The sequence below is a fragment of the Morchella sextelata genome, assembly GCF_020137385.1.
Source record: "Morchella sextelata strain SCLS chromosome Unknown scls_16, whole genome shotgun sequence".
NCBI lineage: Eukaryota > Fungi > Ascomycota > Pezizomycetes > Pezizales > Morchellaceae > Morchella > Morchella sextelata.
Genome location: NW_025408631.1, coordinates 1,053,266 through 1,073,549, shown reverse-complemented (window position 1 = coordinate 1,073,549; position 20,284 = coordinate 1,053,266). Strand labels below are relative to the sequence as shown.

Genomic DNA, 20,284 nt, shown 5'->3' with positions numbered 1-20,284 from the left:
GATGTATGGGTGTATGGGAAGGTGGGAGGGAGGGATGGATGTACCGTACACAGACAGCCAGACAGACAGGCAGCCAGACATGAGAGCACCTGTAGGTACTCTACCTGTCTGCGTCAGTCCGTCTGTGTCTGTCTTTGTGCCACAGCAGCCAGACACAAAGGCACGAGTAACACAACCCCCTCCCCCCCCTCTGGCGGACCACACGGGGGCCAGCTGATCAAAAAACTTAATTGCGGCGTGCCATGCCAATCCAATAAATATCCCGGGTGCGAGTTCGGTCAACGGTGAGGCAGTTGAGTAGATCTGACTAGACTTTGGTTTGGGTCGCGGCCGGATCGGCCGGTCGGTTGGTCGGTCTAGGTTGCCCGCGCGCGCGCCATACCCGCCGCATTGCAGGTGCGAGTGAGAGGGCGTGAAGACGGTTTGGGTTGCGTTGAGTCGAGTCGAGTGATTACTTGCGTTGCTGATGTCAACGCTCAGCCAGATGCGGTAGTGAGAACCTAGACGTGCAGTATGCGGTGTGGAGATTAAGGTAATGAGTAATCCGGCCAGAAATTCGAAATCTGCTCTTGATGATGCACAGAAGCCTCAAGACACTGGCTGGCTGACATGACATGACGGAGGGACGCTTTGTCAGTAGTCACTATAGATCAACGGTGTGTCTTCCGGGCTCCGAGATGGGAATTGCTATTACCAATACTACTTACTTTACTTACCAAACTAATTGAATACTCTACGCCCTATCTACTATCTAGATACTATATAACCCCAAAGTAAAGTAATCATCCTCATTCCACTACCCCGGCCATGTACCCACGCATCTAGCGTACATATAATCTCATCATCATCCGAAGTCCGGGCTCGACTGTACCCGCAACAGCTAGCTTCCGATTAGCGACGGATGCTGACGTTAGATGACATCTAGCAGTATTAGTATTAGTATTTTTCCTTTTCCCTTCCCACCCCCTGCGTGTGCGCATCTCATCAAGATCCTTGTTGTGGGTGGCTATGGCTGCGCGCATGGTTTATGTAGTTGGTTAGAGCAGAATAGGAAATGGCCTCCGAGTGAGATCCTGTGGCTTGAAACCTACATACCAAGATACCATTTCGTTACCCGGACGCCTCTTATCGATAGGCCCCGCATGCGTCATTCATTTAGCTTGTTTCCCCCACCGAGTGGTAAAAAAACAAACTCAACTCTACAATTGACAAGTGCCGAAATGGGACATCTCGCGATCTTGGCAACGTGGTAATTATCTACTATTTCTCTCCCCTCTAAAGATATGAGCATTGCTAAATATCACATTACAATTGCATAGCTCCCTCAACCAGTGGGCCCTCGATTTCGAAGGCAATGCCGAACGCATTATCGAGAGCATCCGAATCTCGAAAAAGGCCGGTGCGTCGTTGAGGGTTGGGCCGGAGCTGGAGGTGACGTGCGTATAGATTTTCCAAATATTGCAGTATTATTGGGATCTAGTATTGGGATTGGGCTTATGTAGATTTTTTTGGTGGGGTTGTAGTGGATATGGATGTCTTGATCATTTCCTCGAAGGTAGCTCACTTATTTGCGTGCTTCTTTTTGGGGGGAGTATATAACTAAACCTAGGGCTCATATAAAAAGGCGACACCTACCTCCACTCCTGGGAGATGCTCGTCAAGATCATCTCACACAACGACTGCCAGGACATCCTCCTCGACATTGGAATGTGCGTAGCCTAGCGACAAACCCTGCTCCCACTAACTAACTAGCTCTAACAATTACTCCCAGGCCCGTCGGCCACAAGAATGTCCGCTACAACTGCCGCATCATCGCCTACAACAAGAAGATCCTCCTCATCCGCCCCAAGCTCTACCTCGCCAACGACGGCAACTACCGCGAGATGAGGTACTTCACGGGCTGGGGCAGGGTCAAGTATGTAGAGGAGTACTATCTGCCAAGGATGGTGGCAGAGGTGACGGGGCAGAGGAAGGTCCCGTTTGGGGATGCGGCCATCTCGACGCTGGATACGTGTATTGCGGCGGAGACCTGCGAGGAGCTGTTTACGCCGAATAGGTAGGTGGTGTAGATGCGAGATGGTGCTGTTTTGTAAAGTGGTTTGGCGGTATACTGATGGGATTGCAAGTCCACATATTGGTATGTCGCTAGATGGGATTGAGATCATGACCAATTCCAGCGGAAGCCATCATGAGCTACGGAAGCTCAATACGAGAATCGAGTTGATGACTGAGGCCACCAAAAAGGTAATACAGTACCCAAATCTTCCACAGAAACAAGCTTAACATGACCCTCAGTGCGGCGGCATCTACCTCTACGCCAACCAACAAGGCTGCGACGGTGACCGCTTGTACTACGACGGCTCCGCGATCATTGGTGTCAACGGCCGCATTGTCGCCCAAGGCTCCCAATTCTCCCTAAAAGATGTTGTGAGTAACACCCAACCCCATGCATACCCCTTGCATACCCACCTCTCTTACCCACCGATTCCAGGAAGTTGTAACTGCCACTGTGGACCTTGAAGAAGTGCGCAGCTATCGCTTCGCACCCTCGCGGGGCCAACAGGCGGTTCAGAACACGCCATACCCACGTATCGAGGCGGATATGAGCATCTCTGCCGAAGGCTCCATAGTGGATCTCTCCATCAAGCCCACAAAGGCCATCGACGTACGTTTCCACACCGCCGAGGAAGAGATCGCGCTGGGCCCGGCCTGCTGGCTGTGGGACTACTTGCGCAGGTGTGGTGGTGTTTCAGGGTACTTTTTGCCGCTGAGTGGTGGCATTGATAGTTGTGCTACTGCAACGATTGTGCACTCCATGTGCAGGCTTGTTGTGGAGGCCTGTGAAGCTGGGTGTAAGTTACTTCTAGAAGCACACTTTGGGGTTACGTTGTGGTTGGAACTGATGACATGTTTTTCCCCCTGTAGCGGAACAGGTTATTAAGGACGCCCGCCGAATCACGGGAGAGCCAGAGGACTCCACATGGGTGCCTAAGACGCCCCAGGAGCTTGCGGGTCGTATCTTCCACACTTGTTTCATGGGTACCGAGAACTCGAGCAAGGAGACACGCCAGCGCGCCAAGGAGCTCGCGGAGGCAATCGGGGCGTACCATGTTGACCTGAACATGGACACGATTGTTACCTCTGTGCGAGACCTCTTTGCGTTTGTGACGGGCAAAAAACCTGTTTTTCAAGTCCATGGTGGCTCGAAAACCGAGAACTTGGCGTTGCAGAATATCCAGGTTAGTTTGGCGCGCTATTGGTTGTTGGTTGGCTGGTTAGTGTGACGAGTGATATCTGATGATGGAAATGTTTAGGCAAGGTTGAGGATGGTCTTGGCGTATTTGTTTGCGCAGTTGCTGCCCTGGGTACGGGGAAAGCAAGGTGGATTATTGGTCCTAGGGAGTGCGAATGTCGATGAATGGTATGACTATCAGATTTTATTAATCCCTCATTCCTGATCTCTAACATGATGAAATGGCAGCCTCCGCGGCTATCTGACCAAATACGACTGCTCGAGCGCCGATATTAATCCCATTGGTGGCATCTCAAAAACGGACTTGAAGCTCTTCATCGCCTACGCACGGGACAAGTTCGAAATCCCTATTCTGCATGATTTCCTCACCGCCGTCCCCACTGCCGAGCTCGAGCCCATCACAAAGGAGTACGTCCAGTCCGACGAGGCAGACATGGGCTTCACCTATGACGAACTCTCCATATTTGGTCGTCTGCGCAAGAATGATAAACTGGGTCCATGGGGCGCGTTTAATAAGCTCCTCCATGAGTGGAGTGACCACATGAGCCCCAGGCAGATCGCAACGAAGACGAGGAACTTCTTCTTCTATTATGCAATCAACAGGCATAAGCAGACGGTGCTGACACCCTCGTATCATGCTGAGCAATATAGTCCGGATGATAATCGGTTGGTTTTTCTATCTTTAGCTGCAGTTGAGGGGCGTGAATGTGTGAATTTGCTGACGATGAGTAGCTTCGACTTGAGGCCGTTCTTGTATCCGGCGTTTAGCTGGCCGTATAAGAAGATTGAAGAGACGGTTGCGGCTCTTTCGGCGAGGGAGAAGAAGGACTAGTTTGCCTAAATGTGTAGATGGTTAGACTGCTGGGTAGATGGATTTGTTTGACTTAAGGCCGGAATAGATATATATCAATTGTTAGCAGTATCGTATTTTTCGTGGTAGCGGCTTTTATGTATTGGTGTTAAGATTCTCTGTAAGTTTAAACATTGTATGTTGGAATAGTAACGGCATGCAGTATGGCTCATGAGCTGGGCCAGCTTGAACTTATTCGATCTCCATCTCGAATCAAGGTGACCCATAGAACACATAAGGATGAAGTCCATGTATGAAGCCGTTTTTGCCTGTCATCTCTCATAGCAAGTAGTAGACTACAAGTAATCTGACAATGACAGCGGTGTTGTGTGTATAAGGTACCAGGTGCCGAGGAGACAAGAAAGTGCGGTCCAGTGATGAAGTTGACCGGGTAACATAATTAACTGTACCAGGTTGATGAGAAGTACCAGATGCCACTGTTGGATCATGCAACACTAGAGGGACGTTGTAGAGCCTTTTCGTCTTGCGGGTTGGGTCATAGAAGGATCCCAGCCCGCCAAGCCTGATCCGTCTCGAGTCGCGCCGCTCCCTCCCTGACACTGACTAAAGTTTTTCACTCTGTATCTTAATGCAACCTTTTCGTCTGTTGTCAAGAGTACTTGCTAACCTTCACTTCTTGCGGCAGTAGCTGTTGCTTCCCCGTGATCCTCCTTTTTAGCTGCGCTTAGGAGATAAATGGTTTTCTTGTAATCCCGATCATTGACCTACTGGCTGGAGTGGGTTACCAGAATCTCGACTCCTGCGAGCCTTGGACTCCGAAAGACCGTGGGAGTTTGAGCTTATAGTTCGGCTCAAGATTTTGTCATGTTTGTAGGCCGCACTACACTAGCGGCGAGGCGACTGAGATTGAGGTCTATAGCCCGAAGAGATCCCCCTACTCGAGAACACCGAACAATGGCGTTTATGAACAGGGCATGCGTAAATCGTACTTATTTCTCTCTACCTTACAGGTTGACAATGGAAATGGCTACTTCCATGCAGCGGAGGGTGGATGAAAGGTTGATTCAGAAAGTATATCTAAACCCCATGGCAATAGTGAAGAGGTAGAACTCACTTGCCCCCCGGATGCACAGAGTCTCCCCTGCCTTGAAAGTGAATCAGACTGGCGACCCTGGCAATGCCTTGACCTCCTCTTGGTGACCGAGGCTGTGGCCGTTAAGCTGTGACCGTTGACATTGAGGTTAGATACTTAGGGTGTCGTTTCAATATTCCTTAAGTTAATCATGACACCGGCGGTATCTGTGGTGGGCTGAAGGTCTTTCTGTGTACTAAGACGTACGTGGGGCTTGCCTGGACTGGTGCTTGTGGTGCGCTTTTTCTAAGCTGGCCTGAATGTTACGTACACTCTAGGGTCTTCACATGTACAACGAGTTCTAGATATCCCGGAAAGAAACTCTGAAGTCTTATCTTATCTCACAAGTGGGTGGCCAGTGGATCATGATGTACGTCGTGGTGGATTGTGATTGTAGGGTTTGGTGTCCCCCTAGCTCACTTTGCCCTCCCTCCCTTAAATATTACTTCCGGCGCACTGAACAATTGTGTGGGCGAGTGTAGTCTAGTGGTAGACAGCTCATTTTGCATGAACACCGAGTGGGTTGAGTCCCCATGACCAGCAGTAGGTCATGGGTTCAATCCCGGGGGTGGGAGTGTCTGTGGGGTGTATATTATATACCGGGAAATGTAGCCCATTATATTACAGTACTGTATTGGGTAGATAGCCCCGCGAAGGGTATATGGCCACAGCATCACTTTTTGTAAATTTATTGCCCATTTTTGGTTTTTTTTTGGAGCTTATTGGGTGGCCCGAGGGCCTAGTGATATCGATCAGAGCTCTCTCTGGCCGGCCTACAATGCAAATTGAACTATCTTAGCTTCTCGCTCATTATTTGGCCAATTAGTCTCCCCCATGATCAGGGCCGGATAGCCGTCAGCCGCACGAGTCTTTTTGACTCAAAACATTGGGTTGTTCGTGTTGAAGTACTAGTAGGACGGGCAAAAGAGACGGTAAGAGAAATCTCCACGTAGCAGTCACTTTAGAAAAATGGAATCGGAATGATCCACAAAACACCGTTCTGGGCCAAAACCCTCCATAAATATCCTCACAGAGCGGGTAGATATAGTTGGAGTAGTTGTTTCTGGTGGGAGTCTCAGATGTTTGGTTAAAGCCAATGGATTGGCAATTAGTGCGAACGAAACCCACAACAGATCAATGATTGTTAGTATATACCATGAACCGCTCCTACTCTGAACGGCAACCTAAAGAAGTACAGTCTCGGAAATGGGGGTAAAATTGCTACCGTGGGGCTACGGTATTAATTCAAGAATACTGGTTTAAACCAGCATCGTAAGTAGAATACCATATCAATACCGTATCAATACCGTATTCTTACAGCATCACTAGCGTATTGACTAGAATACGTTAGTGAATTTCTACCCCTTTCCGGTACTGTAGTACATAACTACCCTCTATTTCAGTAACTGGATCCTTTCAGTCCTCCTATACATCAGGAGTATAAGAGCTTCGTCGCAATTACTTTCGAACAGATGGAGCTACCAGGCATGGAATTCGGGCAGAGACCTCACTCAGCCTATCTTTATCTTGCTAGGAGTGCTTTTCGCCGCAAATCTTTGACCCTGGATTGGGTTTCTAACCTTACTTTAGCCACGAGAATTGCAATGCAGTATAGCATACGTGGTGTAGCTGATGTATGTCTAAAACATGATCTGAAGCTTAAAGCCTTTGACACATGCTCAAACAATCTGGCCTAAACCAATAAGGTTCAAAGAAGAGGTCAAAGACATCCTTCTTCTTCACGAGGTCCAGCCTATCTAGAGTAAATCTATAGAGAACACACAAAAGCCTTATAGTACCTGTCCATAGAATTTTCTTTGAGCACGCCTAGTCAACATCAAAGTGTCTGAAGACTACTATTGGACATTTTAATCACAAATTCTCTCCTGGTCTCTGGTTTTATAGCACATGTGAAGGGAGGTGTATTTTGCGACCTGTCCACTCTCAGCTGGTTCTGCAGCGATTAATAATCTTAAGATCTCTATCAAAATATGTCTGAATTGCCCCAGACGATTTCCCCTAAGAGTTTATTCCTTCGGCGAAATTCACGACATGTGGATAAATGAAATAAACTGATTATAAGATTACTAGATCAATTGCTGGAACATGCTCAACCTAGCTTCTCTAAGATATTTTTGACAGAGGATCCATGAAATTCGGCCATCGGTTTCTGGCTCATCTATCACAACCAAACAACACTCTTACAAATTGACAGCTATATAGAAAGATAATACCTAATAAAAGCTTCTCTTCCACTATTTATCATGGAAACACTATCAATAAGATACAGATGACCAACCATAGGTTCGCAAAAATACAGAAAGCTAAATTGCGTATGATAACCGCTCACAACAAGCTCAAGTCCTCCTCGCTGAAATCAAAGAACGAAATACTGCCAGCAGACCGAGGTATAAAACATGCATATAAAAAAGCAACCCGATTTACTGCTGCTGGATATCGTCATCGAGAGGGCATTATATAAGAAAAACAACCAAGGACAAAAGAAAATGCCAATATAGGCCCCCCACCGGTCATAAAAAACAAAGAGAAGATTCATCATATCATACGCCTTGGACTTTATCCAATCCAGCCCAATAAAATCCATCAGGTTCAAGCACAAACCCTATAAAAATCTCCAAAACTCTCAGAGCACAGAAATTCATGCATTTTTCTTTCCAACCGTCTTCGACCTTGCCCTCAATTCGCCCTGTTTACCCTCGTAATATCCCGTCGACCCGGCCCCTGTGGCTGGGAACGGTGCAAGGCTCTTCTCGACCTTTTCAACTAAAGCCGTAGCCTTCTTCAGTGTTGTAGCCACCACGGCCTGATTCCAGATTGCGTTTGATGTTGTAGAACTGCACCAAGAAGAGGATCGCACGAGATTTAGTCCAGATGTTCCGAGAGAGAGAGAGGGCCAGTATGAGGATGGAGGAAGGAATGAGGATGGAGGAGGATGAGGAGGTGGAGAGAGATTCGAACCTTGTGCTTGTCCTAGGCGTGCTTGAGCGCGACGACGACGACACCAAGGTGTCGGAATTGGTAGTGCTGGTGCTCCACCGCGTGTTGGAAGATGAGGAGGATGCGGATGAGGGGTGATCGAGTAGTAAGTTCTCCTCCTCTTCGATCCGGTTCGTAGTAGATTTGCTGTCGTCGTCTCCAAAATCGATTAGTGACTCCTCCCTCCTTCTCTCCTTTTTAAGGCTGCTGGCAGGTGAGCCACTCCTTGTTGACATCCTTGGTGATGTGGATCTGGTGCCATGGGGTGATGCACGAATCCCAGTGCTGTTTACCGTCGAACTGATGGCTTCATCACCGACGGTTGCTTGTCGGAGGTCCTCGATGAAGGTCCATAATCCTTCTTTGAAGTCCTCTGCCATCTGCTTCCCCGTCCTCAATAACGCATCCTGGCTGTTCCTCTTTTCCCTGTCCGCATCCGATAGTGAGCTCGACGCCGAGTGAGCAACAGTATGCCGTTTGACCAGCGCCGGCGGTGTATCCTCTCTACTCCCTGCGAGTAAACTGAGGGTCCTCGTGTGTCTCTGGCTTGATACCTTCCTCCCGGTCACCGAGCTCACTTTTGCCTGATACTGCTCTCGCCCTGGGCTATGTACTCCTACTTCTGCTGCAGCAATCGACGTATTCAATGGCCGTAGCCTCTCTGTTGGTGTGATCTCATGTAGCTTCATGGTTGCTTCATGGACCGCCCACTGCCTCTTTAACCGGCCGAGCTCTGTCTCGGCCTTCCCCAGTTCTTCCTTCAGCTCCAACACTCGTCGTTCCTGGGCTGCAAGAGCAGTCAGAAAGGCCATTGGATCATCTGGCGTGACAGATTTATCCACATCTTGGTGCTGGTGCTTTGGCGAGTATACGGGAGACGGAGGGGCGCCACGAGGAGAGAGATTAGAGCCGGCAGGGAGCACGGGGAAAGAGAGCGAGAGGCGTTTTCGAGGGAGGGATAGAGAACGCTTGAGAGGTGCTTCGGGAGGCGTTATACTCCCGTTCCCGGTCCTGGGTCGAGGCCGGGCAGTCGGGGGAGGGGAGAGAGGGCCCCGGTTCATATCTAGGCCGTGCATGGATGAAATATCCTCCATTGTGAATATACAATTATTCCGGTGGAGCTGTGAAGTGAAGTTCTGTACACATTGAATGGGTAGAAGAGGAGAAGGATAAACAGGTTGAAGAGGTGAGAGAGTGTTGTTCAATCTAGTTGTGGTCAGACTCTCTGGCTGTGGAACTTAGACATAGGGGGCGGAACATACAGGGGTTGGGGAAAGTTCCCGTTGCAACGGTGCTCCTGTAATCTGGGGGTGGGTGGAGGGGAGGGGACGGATGGAATGGGAAAGGAAGACTTCGAAGTACGTCAACTTATTCCCTCTTGTGGCGAAAATCGGCATAAATCTATGGGCTGAATCGGCTGGGGAAATGCTCTACAGATGTCAAAGCATGTAAGTACTTCTCTACGTATGTGTGTCTGAAGAGAGCTTTGACGGGGCGTGGAAGGTACCGCGGTACCTGCATTCCTCGCTCTGACAATGGATTCAGACTGAGAAAAGGAAAGAAATGGACCAATTGCCAAGATGTACGCAATCGTAGCTGTACCTACTACCTTGTTGCCAGAGTGCAGATACCTAGGCAGCTCCTCGGCTTTTTTCACGAGGGATAACTCCATGGAGTTTATATTAGATGTTTGTTTACGATGTTTGCCTGTTTACCTTCTCGGAGACAACAGTCTGGGCACGAGACTACTCGACGCGCTTCTTTGGTGCCCACAGTCTCATACCAGCCTATTCCCTGCCCAGCGTAGTGCTGCCTCGGTAGGGACCCGCCCAACAAAATATCGGGTGGCTATTGGCGGCAAATAACCAGCCCTGTCTACTCCTAGCCATAGCTTGGTGTTTCCCATGTGGAATTTCAACCTCTCCAATATTAGACAAGACATCACGAAACAGAATTGCAGATTGGAAATAATTCAACACCAGCACATATGAGTATCCCGCCACAGCACAACACAATAAACGAAGAATAAGAACGGCGACAATAACCCAGCCAAGCAGTACTTTAGATCAATACACCAAAACGGCTTAAACCAAATAAAAAAAAAATTGCTAGCTATTCATTCAAAATTCAACCAAACACCTAGTTACTTAAGTGCCTATCTTAATACGCTCAAACACCAGCTTAAACATAACTCAACACCCCCTCCGGCCACCACTTCCCTACCACGCCTAACTTCACTTCACCCTTCCCTCCACTCCCCGCTCCACTAACCGTCAACCCCCTCACCACAATCTCACCTCTACTCCCGCCCTCGTCAGCAGCGCTATACTCCTGGTAGTCCCTCGTGACGACCTCGCACCCCGGCGCCACAGGCCCGAAATGCGCGCACCGCTTCAGAACGCCCTTCTTGCGACTCGGTTTGGGAATCTGAGTCTGCACGCGGTAGTCATAGATATGTGTCTGGCAGATGGGGCCCGCGACAAGGTAGTACTTAAGACCATATACGACTTTGCAGCCGAAGAATACGCGCAGGTCGGAGAGATCCTCAGAGTTCAATGGCTTAGATTCGAGGTCACCGGCGGACTCGGCGGTAAGGATTAGGCGTAGGCGGCTTGGGTCACCCGCGGAGGGGCGCGCGTAATCATTGACACGGGTCCAGAAATTGCCTTTGGGGATTGAGCCATGAACTGTGAGGGTGCGAGATTGGAAGTAGTGGATGATGCCATGCCACATCTCCATCTGGCTTCCCATAGTCTTGCGATGGACTTCATCTAGTGTATTTGGAGATGCGACGACGACCGTGGGGCGCACGCGTGCGACGCATTTCTCAAAGTCGGCAGAGGAGCCACTAACGGGGTTTAGGGCGAGGGTTGCACCAGATGCGAGGGCTGCGTATGTGTTGATGCGGGTGTATAGATCGCTGAGGGTATCCACCGGGATGAAGACATCGTTCTTGGTGAGTTGTTCATTCTTGGGCAACGCATGTATTGCAGAGGCGACGCCAGCGATGATATTACGGTGGTTGAATGGGGTAATCTCGATCTTCTTGTCATTGCCGATGAAGTTGGTTGCGAAAGTGATCACTGAGGGGGCTTTGAGGTCGATGGGCCCGCTGGGAGGCGGGCTACCGGGGGTCTTAATGATCTCGTGATAGATAGCTGTTTTGATGGCGGAGCCGGGGGGCGAGTTGAAGTCTAGGTGTTGGGAGCCACGTTCGACAACATAAATCAGCTGCTTTAGGTTCACGCCTTCGACGTCTTTGAGTGGAAGCTGGCCGGCGGGTGCAATAAGGACATCGAGCTCACTACGCTTCAAGAGTGCGTTTACTGAAGCACTGGAGGCAGTGGGGTCGAATGGCAAAATCAGAAGATGAAGATCGTAGAAAGCACAGGCAAAGGTAGCCACGATATTCTCAATATCGTTCGCGAGGTAAATCGCAATCCGTTTCGCACCGGGAATCGAGGCAAGATGGCTTCCAAGAGAGTGAATATTGGCCGTCAAGTCCACTATGTAGAACAAAGATTCTGTTAGGTAAATGATTTCTATTTTGGATTATGAACAAACAAACCCATGTCGATTTCGTGGACATCAGCTCCGCGGACACTAAGCATCTTTCCATTTCCCTTCTCAATAGCCAATTTCCAGATGTCGCGAATATCGCCATCCCGAATTTGAAATTTCTGTTCGGTAGGAAGGTTTAGGCCAGTGACGAAGGGTTGGTTGGACGGAACATTATTTGAACGGTGAACAGCACTCTCTTTGGGATTACGGATACTATTATTGTTATGGTATTAGAATTGCCAGATAGAACTCTAAAAACCCCAGAAGGAAACATACGGGGCAACATTAGACTGCCGGTGGAGAATAAGTGGGTGAATATCAGGATCTGTCTGCCAGAAGATGGGCACCACAAGCAGGCCTAGCACCACAGTGATAAGCGTGTATGTCACGATGTTGAATTCTAGAAAGTCTTCCATGTTAGACACGGAGTTGCTCTAATTGAGCTATGTGTATTGAGAGAATGGGATGTTCTTGTGAGGGAGGTATGGTTGCTGGAGCCTGGAGGGGCAGCAGTGGTGGAGGGGATAGGTGTTCTCATAGAGATCCGGGAAGTGTAATATTAATATTAACGCTAGACCTGTGCCTAATGGACAGTGCACCCACCATAACCGGGGATGTGACACAACATGATTGAGCTGAACGATGCCTGCAGCTTGCATTTTGCTCTATGATTTGTTTCCTTTCTACTCTTCAGCTGTCTACGTAACTGTTTACGGTCCAGTCCAATCCAGACCTCAGTTTCATTTCAGGCCTCATGGCGTCCAACAAGGAAGTTAAAGATGGTGGCTGACGCAGTGTGGCACTAGCTATCTACTCTATGTACCCTTGAGGCTTGACTCCATGTGTCCGGGTAATTCTCGCGTAACCCTTGGCCATGAATGTTGCGCCGAGCAACCACGCAAAGGAATACCGAGCCAACACCAAAGAGACAAGGGGAATCTAGCCCGTACCACATTCTACAACCACCAGTGGACAACAGAATCCAAAACTTCACGTCTCCCAAGCAACAACCCCAACACTACCGCTGCACTGCGACACCAATCAACAACACACACGGTTTACCGACCACAACCATCATCCACTCACTGACTACAGCTACTGCTCTTCTTTCCTTCTTTCCCTCGTCCCTCACTCTCCAACTTCTAAACATCGCGTGTGAACACCAGCAATCCCAGTTACGTGACATCAAATGTCTTTATCACCCCCCATGACCCCCTACAAGTCGGCCGCCTCGACACCGTCGGGCACGCCCACCGGCTCCTGGCGTCATCCCGCAATGGACATTGTAGCCCAGCGGAACTCCCAGAAGGGCCTTACAGAGACGAACATCCACCGGCTCATGACCAATGGGATCTCTCTCGTCCTCTGCTGGTTTATCGTTGCCTTTTTCCGCCAAAGGTACCCCCACTTTTCTATCCTCCGTCCAATCACAAATTACTAACAACTTCCCCGCAGCTCCACTCTCAAGAACCTAGTCCCCACCTCACCCACAATCTCCTTCTATGCCTTCTATGCCCTCTGGGGCGTGCGCTCTCTCCTCATCTGGAACATACTCGAAAGCCTCTACAAGCTTCTACGGCCTGCCGATGAGTTCACGGACATCCCGCTGACCCCCGAGCAACGCAAACTCCTCGGGCTGAACCCTGACGTACCCCTCAGTCCCGCTGCCGCAGAAGGCAGCATTGTCACGCCCCCCCGATACACCAAGAACGCCCCCTCATCATCCCGCACCGGCTCGCCGGTTTCGTTCAACACCTCGGTTTCCTCGCCGTCGCCCCCGCAGAGCCGTAAGGCCACTACGACCCCCCCGCCGATGACGCCCAGTCCATTGAGGATGGGCGGAGTTGTAGACCGCCGAAGCAGCTTTGGGAGCCCTAGCCCGGCGGCGCCGAGAGTTGGCAGCTCGGTGGTGCCGAACAATAAGTGGCTGTATGAGAAAAATTTGCAGAGGAAGGGTATGCCGTTTTCTCCGAGGCCCAGCTATCTGTAGTGTCTTGTCTTTTTGTTTGCATTGGAACTGGAGCTGATCTGGTCGGGATGGGAAGGCGCAATGAATCTAGGTGCGGCGTTGGGGATTAGTCCTAATAGAGGTGTTTTCTCGCCTAGGCCCCCTGGGGGGCTGTAGCATCCTGTTTTTCACTGATTTTAATGAGAGGAAGGTCTTTTTTCTATCTTTTTTCTAGGAAGTTGTGTGCTTGCTTTTTTGGTTTTATTGCGATGAGTTATGAATTAACGGCGGCCGCGGAGTCGCGAATTGGTAAGGGATGGAGGGTGGCTTCGACGGCGCGGCCCAGATGGGCCTGACAACTTTGCAGGCGCAGGGCCAACGTGGAAAGTCATTTTGTAGGGATCTTTGGATTGTGTATACTGACAGAGATTGGGTTGTAGCATTGTGTCCATGTGCTTACTATACATTTTATCTACGGCGGAGAGATCTCGCGGGAGTGTCTATATCGCGGCCGATCATCATGTATCTTCTTCTTTTTTGCTTGTGTATTATTCGGTTTTTGGTTGTGGCATATGTACCCTTAACATGGCTGGATGCTGAATATAGTTTTTTTACTCCAACATTCTCCTGTAAGCCCTTCATCTTGAATCCAGAGAAGGTCTACTTAGAGTAGGTGGGCTGCGTGTACTTGCATGAGCCATCACTCGGTTAGAAGAAGAAGCCTTCTTACAACAACACCACTTTATGGTTGTTATTACCATTTCTTTCTTTCCTTTTCAGCGCACAGGCACAATTGACTCCATATTCAACGGCTTTGACCCATCAACAAACCCAAGCACCCTTATGTTTCAAAGTACCCGCCAGAGTTACTAGGTCCATTGGGGGTCGGACATCCCCCTTTCAGGAAGCTACTTTGGCCTGCTCTGTAAACGTACTCTATCGGGTAACGGTTTTGGTAGGGTTCGGTGAAAGTTTCAACGATGACTTGCCCTACAAAGCAAATACTTCTCACCCAGGATCGCCCGCTTGCTAGCACGGTGTGTCGAGCTAACGAGCTACCCGCCAGCTAAGGAACACCTTGAATGGGATGCCTGACAACATGCATTCTTGGATGTTAAGAGGGAGAACTGATCCTGTGATAGCTGTAGCCCAATCTCAAGGCAAGTTGAGCTTTGGTAAAAATACTAGGTGGCAGACTCGGTTCAGGGCTCTGTGTGCCGGTTATATAAGTAGCCTGGATGTACGTGGAGAAGGGCCTGCTTGACCTGATAAGCAGGCCAGTGTTGGATGTTGGCAAGATGCGGTTTGGGTTGATGGTGAAGAGAGTTGACTGTCCGGCCTGGGACGTTTAGTGGGTTGGTTGTAGTCTCGTACCTATCCCCTACGAGTAGCAAGTTGCTCAACGGGCTGGTTGAGGTCTATGAATTATCAGTGCCTTCGCTGAATTGGGCTGCTGGCTGGACGTGCTAGGGACAGGCTACATCTTCACAACTTGGCTACCCTCAACAACCACATACCATAAGGAGGCAGTGGGTTGGACTACTCGTTTTACTGCAGTGAAAATGACAATAAATGTCATTGTCAAGCCAGACAGGCCGCGCTGACCTGATCAAGGAATGAAAAAAAAACCAACGCTTGAAGCTGAGTGAACGCAAAACATTCGAAACAGAGCTTCGATAGAACTGGTCAGCAAACAGGACAAGTCTGATCAGTGCTACTACAAGATAATGTCCGAACTACACATTTAGTACTTAACCACCCAGGTTTTAATGGTAGTTGTGGGTTTAAGGCCATTATGTGGTTTTGAGGAACTTTAATTACCTAAAGGCATTCCCAGGGCTCATTTGGCTCGTTATGTCAACCAGAATGTATGTGAATTTACATGCAATGGGTGGTTGAGTTTTACCTCTTACATTGGGTCAATGATTGGAATTACATGCATGTAGGTGCTCGAACCGTCGGAAGCCCTGCCAAGACGTAGGACGGGTAAGAGACAAATTATCATTTCCATTTCATCCTGGCGGATGAGAGACCCTTCTTTCTCTGAGGTATTTATGACGTTAGTAGTCTGTAAGCTGTATGGGCATATCTAACACCTTGCTATTGATTCCATTATTAGGCCAGTGCCGGCCCTTGCTTCCCACTGTCTCGTAGATAACTTCCAGAAGATTTATACTCGTGAAGCAGACACTGAGGGAAAGTGCCACGATGTAAAAAAACAGCGATAAGATAAGAGGAGAGATGACGTTGACCGGCAAAGGAGCTAAAAGCACAGACCAGTGCATTCACGGAGCCGCATATACTGAGCTTCAAGGAGTAATCCAGGGCACAGGGCCGAGGGCTGTTCTGTTTGGGGACTAGCCAAGCACCAGTGAGCTGGGGAACTTTAAAGAGGCTGGACAGACCCATCACCAAGTTACATAACGGGAATGTGATGTTGGTTACGGGGTCACGGGGCATGTGGTAATGCTATCGGTCGTGCTCGGGTGCATGATTGATTGCCGGAAGGAGTTGGAGAGGGTCCTCGCGATAGCGATACAGCCGCGCCGTTGAAAAGTGTACGGTACATACAGCCGAGAATTTGAAGCTTCATAGCAGGAAGTGTTGTCTGTTTTTATCGCCAATTACATCCCTAATATAGAGAGGGGAGAAAGAGAAGCGGATATGTTGGGGTGAAGGCGATAGGTGCCATGCACAGACAATAAACAGCTAACCAGAGCGTCATCCTGGAGTTCACAGCGAATAGCTTATCGACATGCGCTCTAAATCCAAAGATTTTTGCTGATTGGAGGTACAAAATGCAGCCTGGGGCCCACCACTTTGTTTGTTCCCGAATCTGGTGCTTAGATGGATTAGATAGTATCTGATACTCTCTTATTGCGTGAATATCCCAGGAAGGCTCCGGGTGCGTGCCAGTATCTACATATATGTGGTGGTAGACGAGACAAGACCTCAAAACCCTTCCTCATCCGTCCTCTTCCTCTTCAAACCACCTATTCTCTCCCCCCCACTCCCCACTCCCCCTCTCTCCAGAACTTCAACTTGCCCTCATTATTTCTGCCCTTTGTCCTCCCATATTCAAAAGCTGTCCACTCCATAGTCTGCTTCTCAATAACTATCTCAGCTCTAGCTCTCTCTTGACTCGCTGCTTGCTTCTTCTTCCCAGACAAATCGATCGTCCATCCCCTGGTTCCTGACCTGCCTACATCTCGTTTCGTCTTTTAGCACCTTGCAGGCCTAGTTTACACGTTGATAGCGTGTGTTGGATCATTTCGCCTACATAACTTTGACAACGCCGCACTCCTTCTCAAGTTTGGTCATTAACAACCTTATTCGCCATTTACCGCACCCTGATTTACTCGGAACCTCACATTTGTCCCCCCTTCAACTACGTTCGCATTGCCCCTGCAGCCTCTCCGCCGTTCCCCCAACTAAAAATCTCGCGTAGACGTCAAAGGTCGGTTCTAGAAGTCTGTCAAAGCGATCCTTCGACTCACCTGGTTGGGCTTTGTTCTGACAGCTCACTTGATTTGCTCTTCATCTTGATAGTAGATATAATTAAGATTACATTCAACAACCTCACGACGTATCTCGCGGTGACACTGCCTTTCTCCGGCTAACCACCCTGTCATTTCTTTTTTTTCTTTCTTTACCCCTTGAACCGGTTTAGCGGTCGTCATCCACTGCACCCTTTCATCTCAAGACTTGGTTCTCGAGGTGTGAAGTGTTGGCAGTAATCGACTATCCGCCAGACCACCTATATCATCGTCGTCCTGGCAACAAGAAGATCTCACGGAGCTCTTTCATCCTCCGAAGAAAGTGAAAGCGAAACATCTCAAACCGATCAAGGCCAATCCTCTACAGATAGGCGTCCGAGGTCCTCAATCCTTGGACAGCAAGCCCCGCAATCAGGTACCACCTCTACTGCCATCACTTCGCAGCAGAGGTCACCCCAGCAAGGAGGCAACGAACATCCCGCCAGGAAACGCAGACGGACGTCCGCGTATAGCCCAGGCAGTGAAACGGCTACCCCACCTAATCTTACCGGCAGCGACGCCAACAGAAACATGATAATTAAGAACAATACTGTTAGCTCTCAAGGTGCTTCGGGCAACGGGGCTACGTCGCCTTTTAGGTCGGTTGAGGTGAATGGCAACCGTAGCACTTCAGTTCGCAATGGATCCTCAAAGCACGATGGCGAGTCAAATTCTTCCTCATTTACCATGCTGGCCCCGCCTACACCGAAACCGAGCTATTTTGGCCATGACCGGGAGGAAATAACCAGGATTGCTATTCAGTCCTTGGTAGATTTGGGGTACCACCGGGCTGCAAGAGTATTAGAAGAGGAGAGCGAGTACACATTGGAGTCACAGGAGGTCTCGGACTTTCGTAATGCTGTATTAAAGGGGGAATGGACAAAGGCGGAGGTCTTGCTCTTTGGATTGGAAATTGACAGTAATCATGACGTAAATGTGAGCCTGTTTGGTTTGGCTTGGTGGGAATCTATGGGTTCATCCGACCATGATGTATTGCCAGTGCTAACTGGAGATTTGGATAGGCTTTGTTGTTTTACTTGAGGGAACAGAAGTTTCTTGAACTGCTGGAGGCTAGAGAGGTATCAAAGGCTTTGCAAGTTCTCAGGACAGAACTTACGCCACTGAATCAAAGTGTAAACAAGCTACATTCACTATCAAGGTAAGCATTTGGCTATAGCAATCCATTGGATGTAGAAAGTTACATTATATGTTAGTGTTACATGTGTATTGACTAGGGTGCTGGATGCATAGTTTGATGATGTGCATAGACGCCGAAGATCTCAAAACGCAAGCTGGGTGGGACGGGGCTGCAGGACTATCCCGGCAACATCTTCTCTCAGAGCTATCCCGTAAGCTTTTTCTAAGGACTTTAGGAAGAAAAGGTTTACCAACTTACACTACTCTTGTAGGATCAATTTCGCCTTCTGTAATGATTCCCGAACATCGTCTCGCCTCCCTACTGCACCAAGTAAAACAAACCCAGATTTCCAGGTGTCTTTATCACAACACAGCCAATTCCCCATCGTTATATTCAGATCACATATGCGATAGAAATCAATTCCCACTATCGACTATACACATCCTTAAAGATCACGATGATGAGGTATGGTTTGTGCAGTTCTCGAATGATGGGACAAAGCTGGCGACTGGAAGTAAAGATAACACAGTAATTATTTGGGATCTTGAGGTGAGTACTGGCAGCATGTCTTAAGCCTTGGGAAATATATACTAAAATTGGTTCATGGGGCAGACTTTTGAATACATACATATATTACGGGAACACATGAATCATGTGACCTGTGTTCAGTGGTCACCGGATGATACGCGTTTGTTGAGCTGCTCCACAGATTCAAAAGCAAAGTTATGGGATACAAGAGTAAGCTTCCTCTCTTCTGCCGGCATTATATCACGGACCTTTGTTAATATACTTATCTTTTCAGACTGGTGAATGCATCTGGACATCATCAGGCCACTCGGACTGGGTGAGCTGTTGTGCCTGGGCACCAGACGGGCAGACATTCGTAACTGGTAGCGTAGACCGGGAAATGATAGTTTGGGACCTAGAGGGGAAAGAAGTGTACCGATGGACGGGGTCTAGAGTATATGATTTGGTAATAACGCCTAACGGACGACGGTTAGCCGCCATCTGCACGCAAAAGAAGTTGCATGTCTATAACTTCGTAACAAGAGAGAAAGAGTACGAAATCCAGATGGTTTCGGAACTCACATGCATATCTGTCAGCAAGGATTCGCGGTACATTCTCATGAACATGGGAACTGGCTTGCAGGAGGTACATTTGATGGATCTCGCGACAGCGGAAGTTGTACGGAAATTCACTGGGCAGAAGCAGAAGGAGTTCATGATACGAAGTTGTTTTGGAGGAGCAGACGAAAACTTCGTAGTTTCTGGCAGTGAAGGTTTGTTTCCCATTTGGACGCCTCGTCTTCCGTTGCTAACACTTTCCAGACGCGATGGTATATATTTGGCACAAAGAGAACGGAACACTAGTTGAGACTCTGCCTGGACATTCGGGCATCGTAAATTGTGTTGCGTGGAACCCAGCGAATCCACATATGTTTGCATCTGCAGGTGACGACCACAAAGTGCGAATGTAAGTATATTTAACTTTTCTCCTCGCCCATAACTTTACCTCTTGAAACCCAGGCTTACAAGGATAAACTAGATGGTCTAAAGCGCCCCAACACAAAGGCAAAATGAAAGGTGTTGCCGAAGCCTTTGGTCAATAGATTAGGAAGCATGGCTTCAGTCCTAATCTTATCCCTGATAACCACACGACCCCTTTAACTGGAATAGTTTTTATTATCGAAATACGGTAGTTTACTACAATGGGTGTTTATTTGTGATTTTACGTGGGTTTGTCTTGGCTGCAGTTCTTCCTGCGCTTGTATACAGATTTTTTATTATTGTATTTTTCTTCTTTTTTCTACGGTCTGTCATTCAGGGTTTAGGTATTAGGCAATGGGGCAATGGGGTTGGTTCCTGGGTGCTATACGGGGTTCAGGTGGCGGGGTTAAATTGAACTGG

At 48.8% G+C, this 20,284-nt stretch overlaps 5 protein-coding genes across 5 annotated transcripts; 3 read left to right on the top strand and 2 right to left on the bottom strand.

The window, feature by feature from the left end:
- Nucleotides 1-1,220: 1,220 nt before the first annotated feature.
- On the top strand, nt 1,221-4,085 carry H6S33_003995 (uncharacterized protein; the record flags this gene model as incomplete). Its single annotated transcript, XM_044835353.1, has 11 exons — nt 1,221-1,249; nt 1,320-1,399; nt 1,625-1,709; nt 1,772-2,056; nt 2,127-2,244; nt 2,296-2,427; nt 2,492-2,852; nt 2,926-3,239; nt 3,315-3,421; nt 3,482-3,919; nt 3,986-4,085. The coding sequence occupies 11 exons, from the start codon at nt 1,221-1,223 to the stop codon at nt 4,083-4,085; spliced, it is 2,049 nt and encodes a 682-aa protein (XP_044691529.1).
- Nucleotides 4,086-7,976: 3,891 nt separating this feature from the next.
- Nucleotides 7,977-9,287, bottom strand: H6S33_003994 (uncharacterized protein; the record flags this gene model as incomplete). Its single annotated transcript, XM_044835352.1, has 1 exon — nt 7,977-9,287. One exon carries the CDS (start codon nt 9,285-9,287, stop codon nt 7,977-7,979), a length of 1,311 nt encoding a protein of 436 aa, XP_044691528.1.
- Nucleotides 9,288-10,374: 1,087 nt separating this feature from the next.
- Nucleotides 10,375-12,170, bottom strand: H6S33_003993 (uncharacterized protein; the record flags this gene model as incomplete). Its single annotated transcript, XM_044835351.1, has 3 exons — nt 10,375-11,699; nt 11,762-11,967; nt 12,031-12,170. The coding sequence occupies 3 exons, from the start codon at nt 12,168-12,170 to the stop codon at nt 10,375-10,377; spliced, it is 1,671 nt and encodes a 556-aa protein (XP_044691527.1).
- A 773-nt stretch (nt 12,171-12,943) lies between these two features.
- Nucleotides 12,944-13,879, top strand: H6S33_003992 (uncharacterized protein; the record flags this gene model as incomplete). The annotated part of the gene is made up of 3 exons (XM_044835350.1): nt 12,944-13,152; nt 13,210-13,709; nt 13,800-13,879. The coding sequence occupies 3 exons, from the start codon at nt 12,944-12,946 to the stop codon at nt 13,877-13,879; spliced, it is 789 nt and encodes a 262-aa protein (XP_044691526.1).
- Nucleotides 13,880-17,769: 3,890 nt separating this feature from the next.
- Nucleotides 17,770-19,986, top strand: H6S33_003991 (uncharacterized protein; the record flags this gene model as incomplete). Its single annotated transcript, XM_044835349.1, has 7 exons — nt 17,770-18,174; nt 18,261-18,397; nt 18,790-18,925; nt 18,989-19,114; nt 19,179-19,656; nt 19,706-19,850; nt 19,923-19,986. 7 exons carry the CDS (start codon nt 17,770-17,772, stop codon nt 19,984-19,986), a joined length of 1,491 nt encoding a protein of 496 aa, XP_044691525.1.
- Nucleotides 19,987-20,284: the final 298 nt, after the last annotated feature.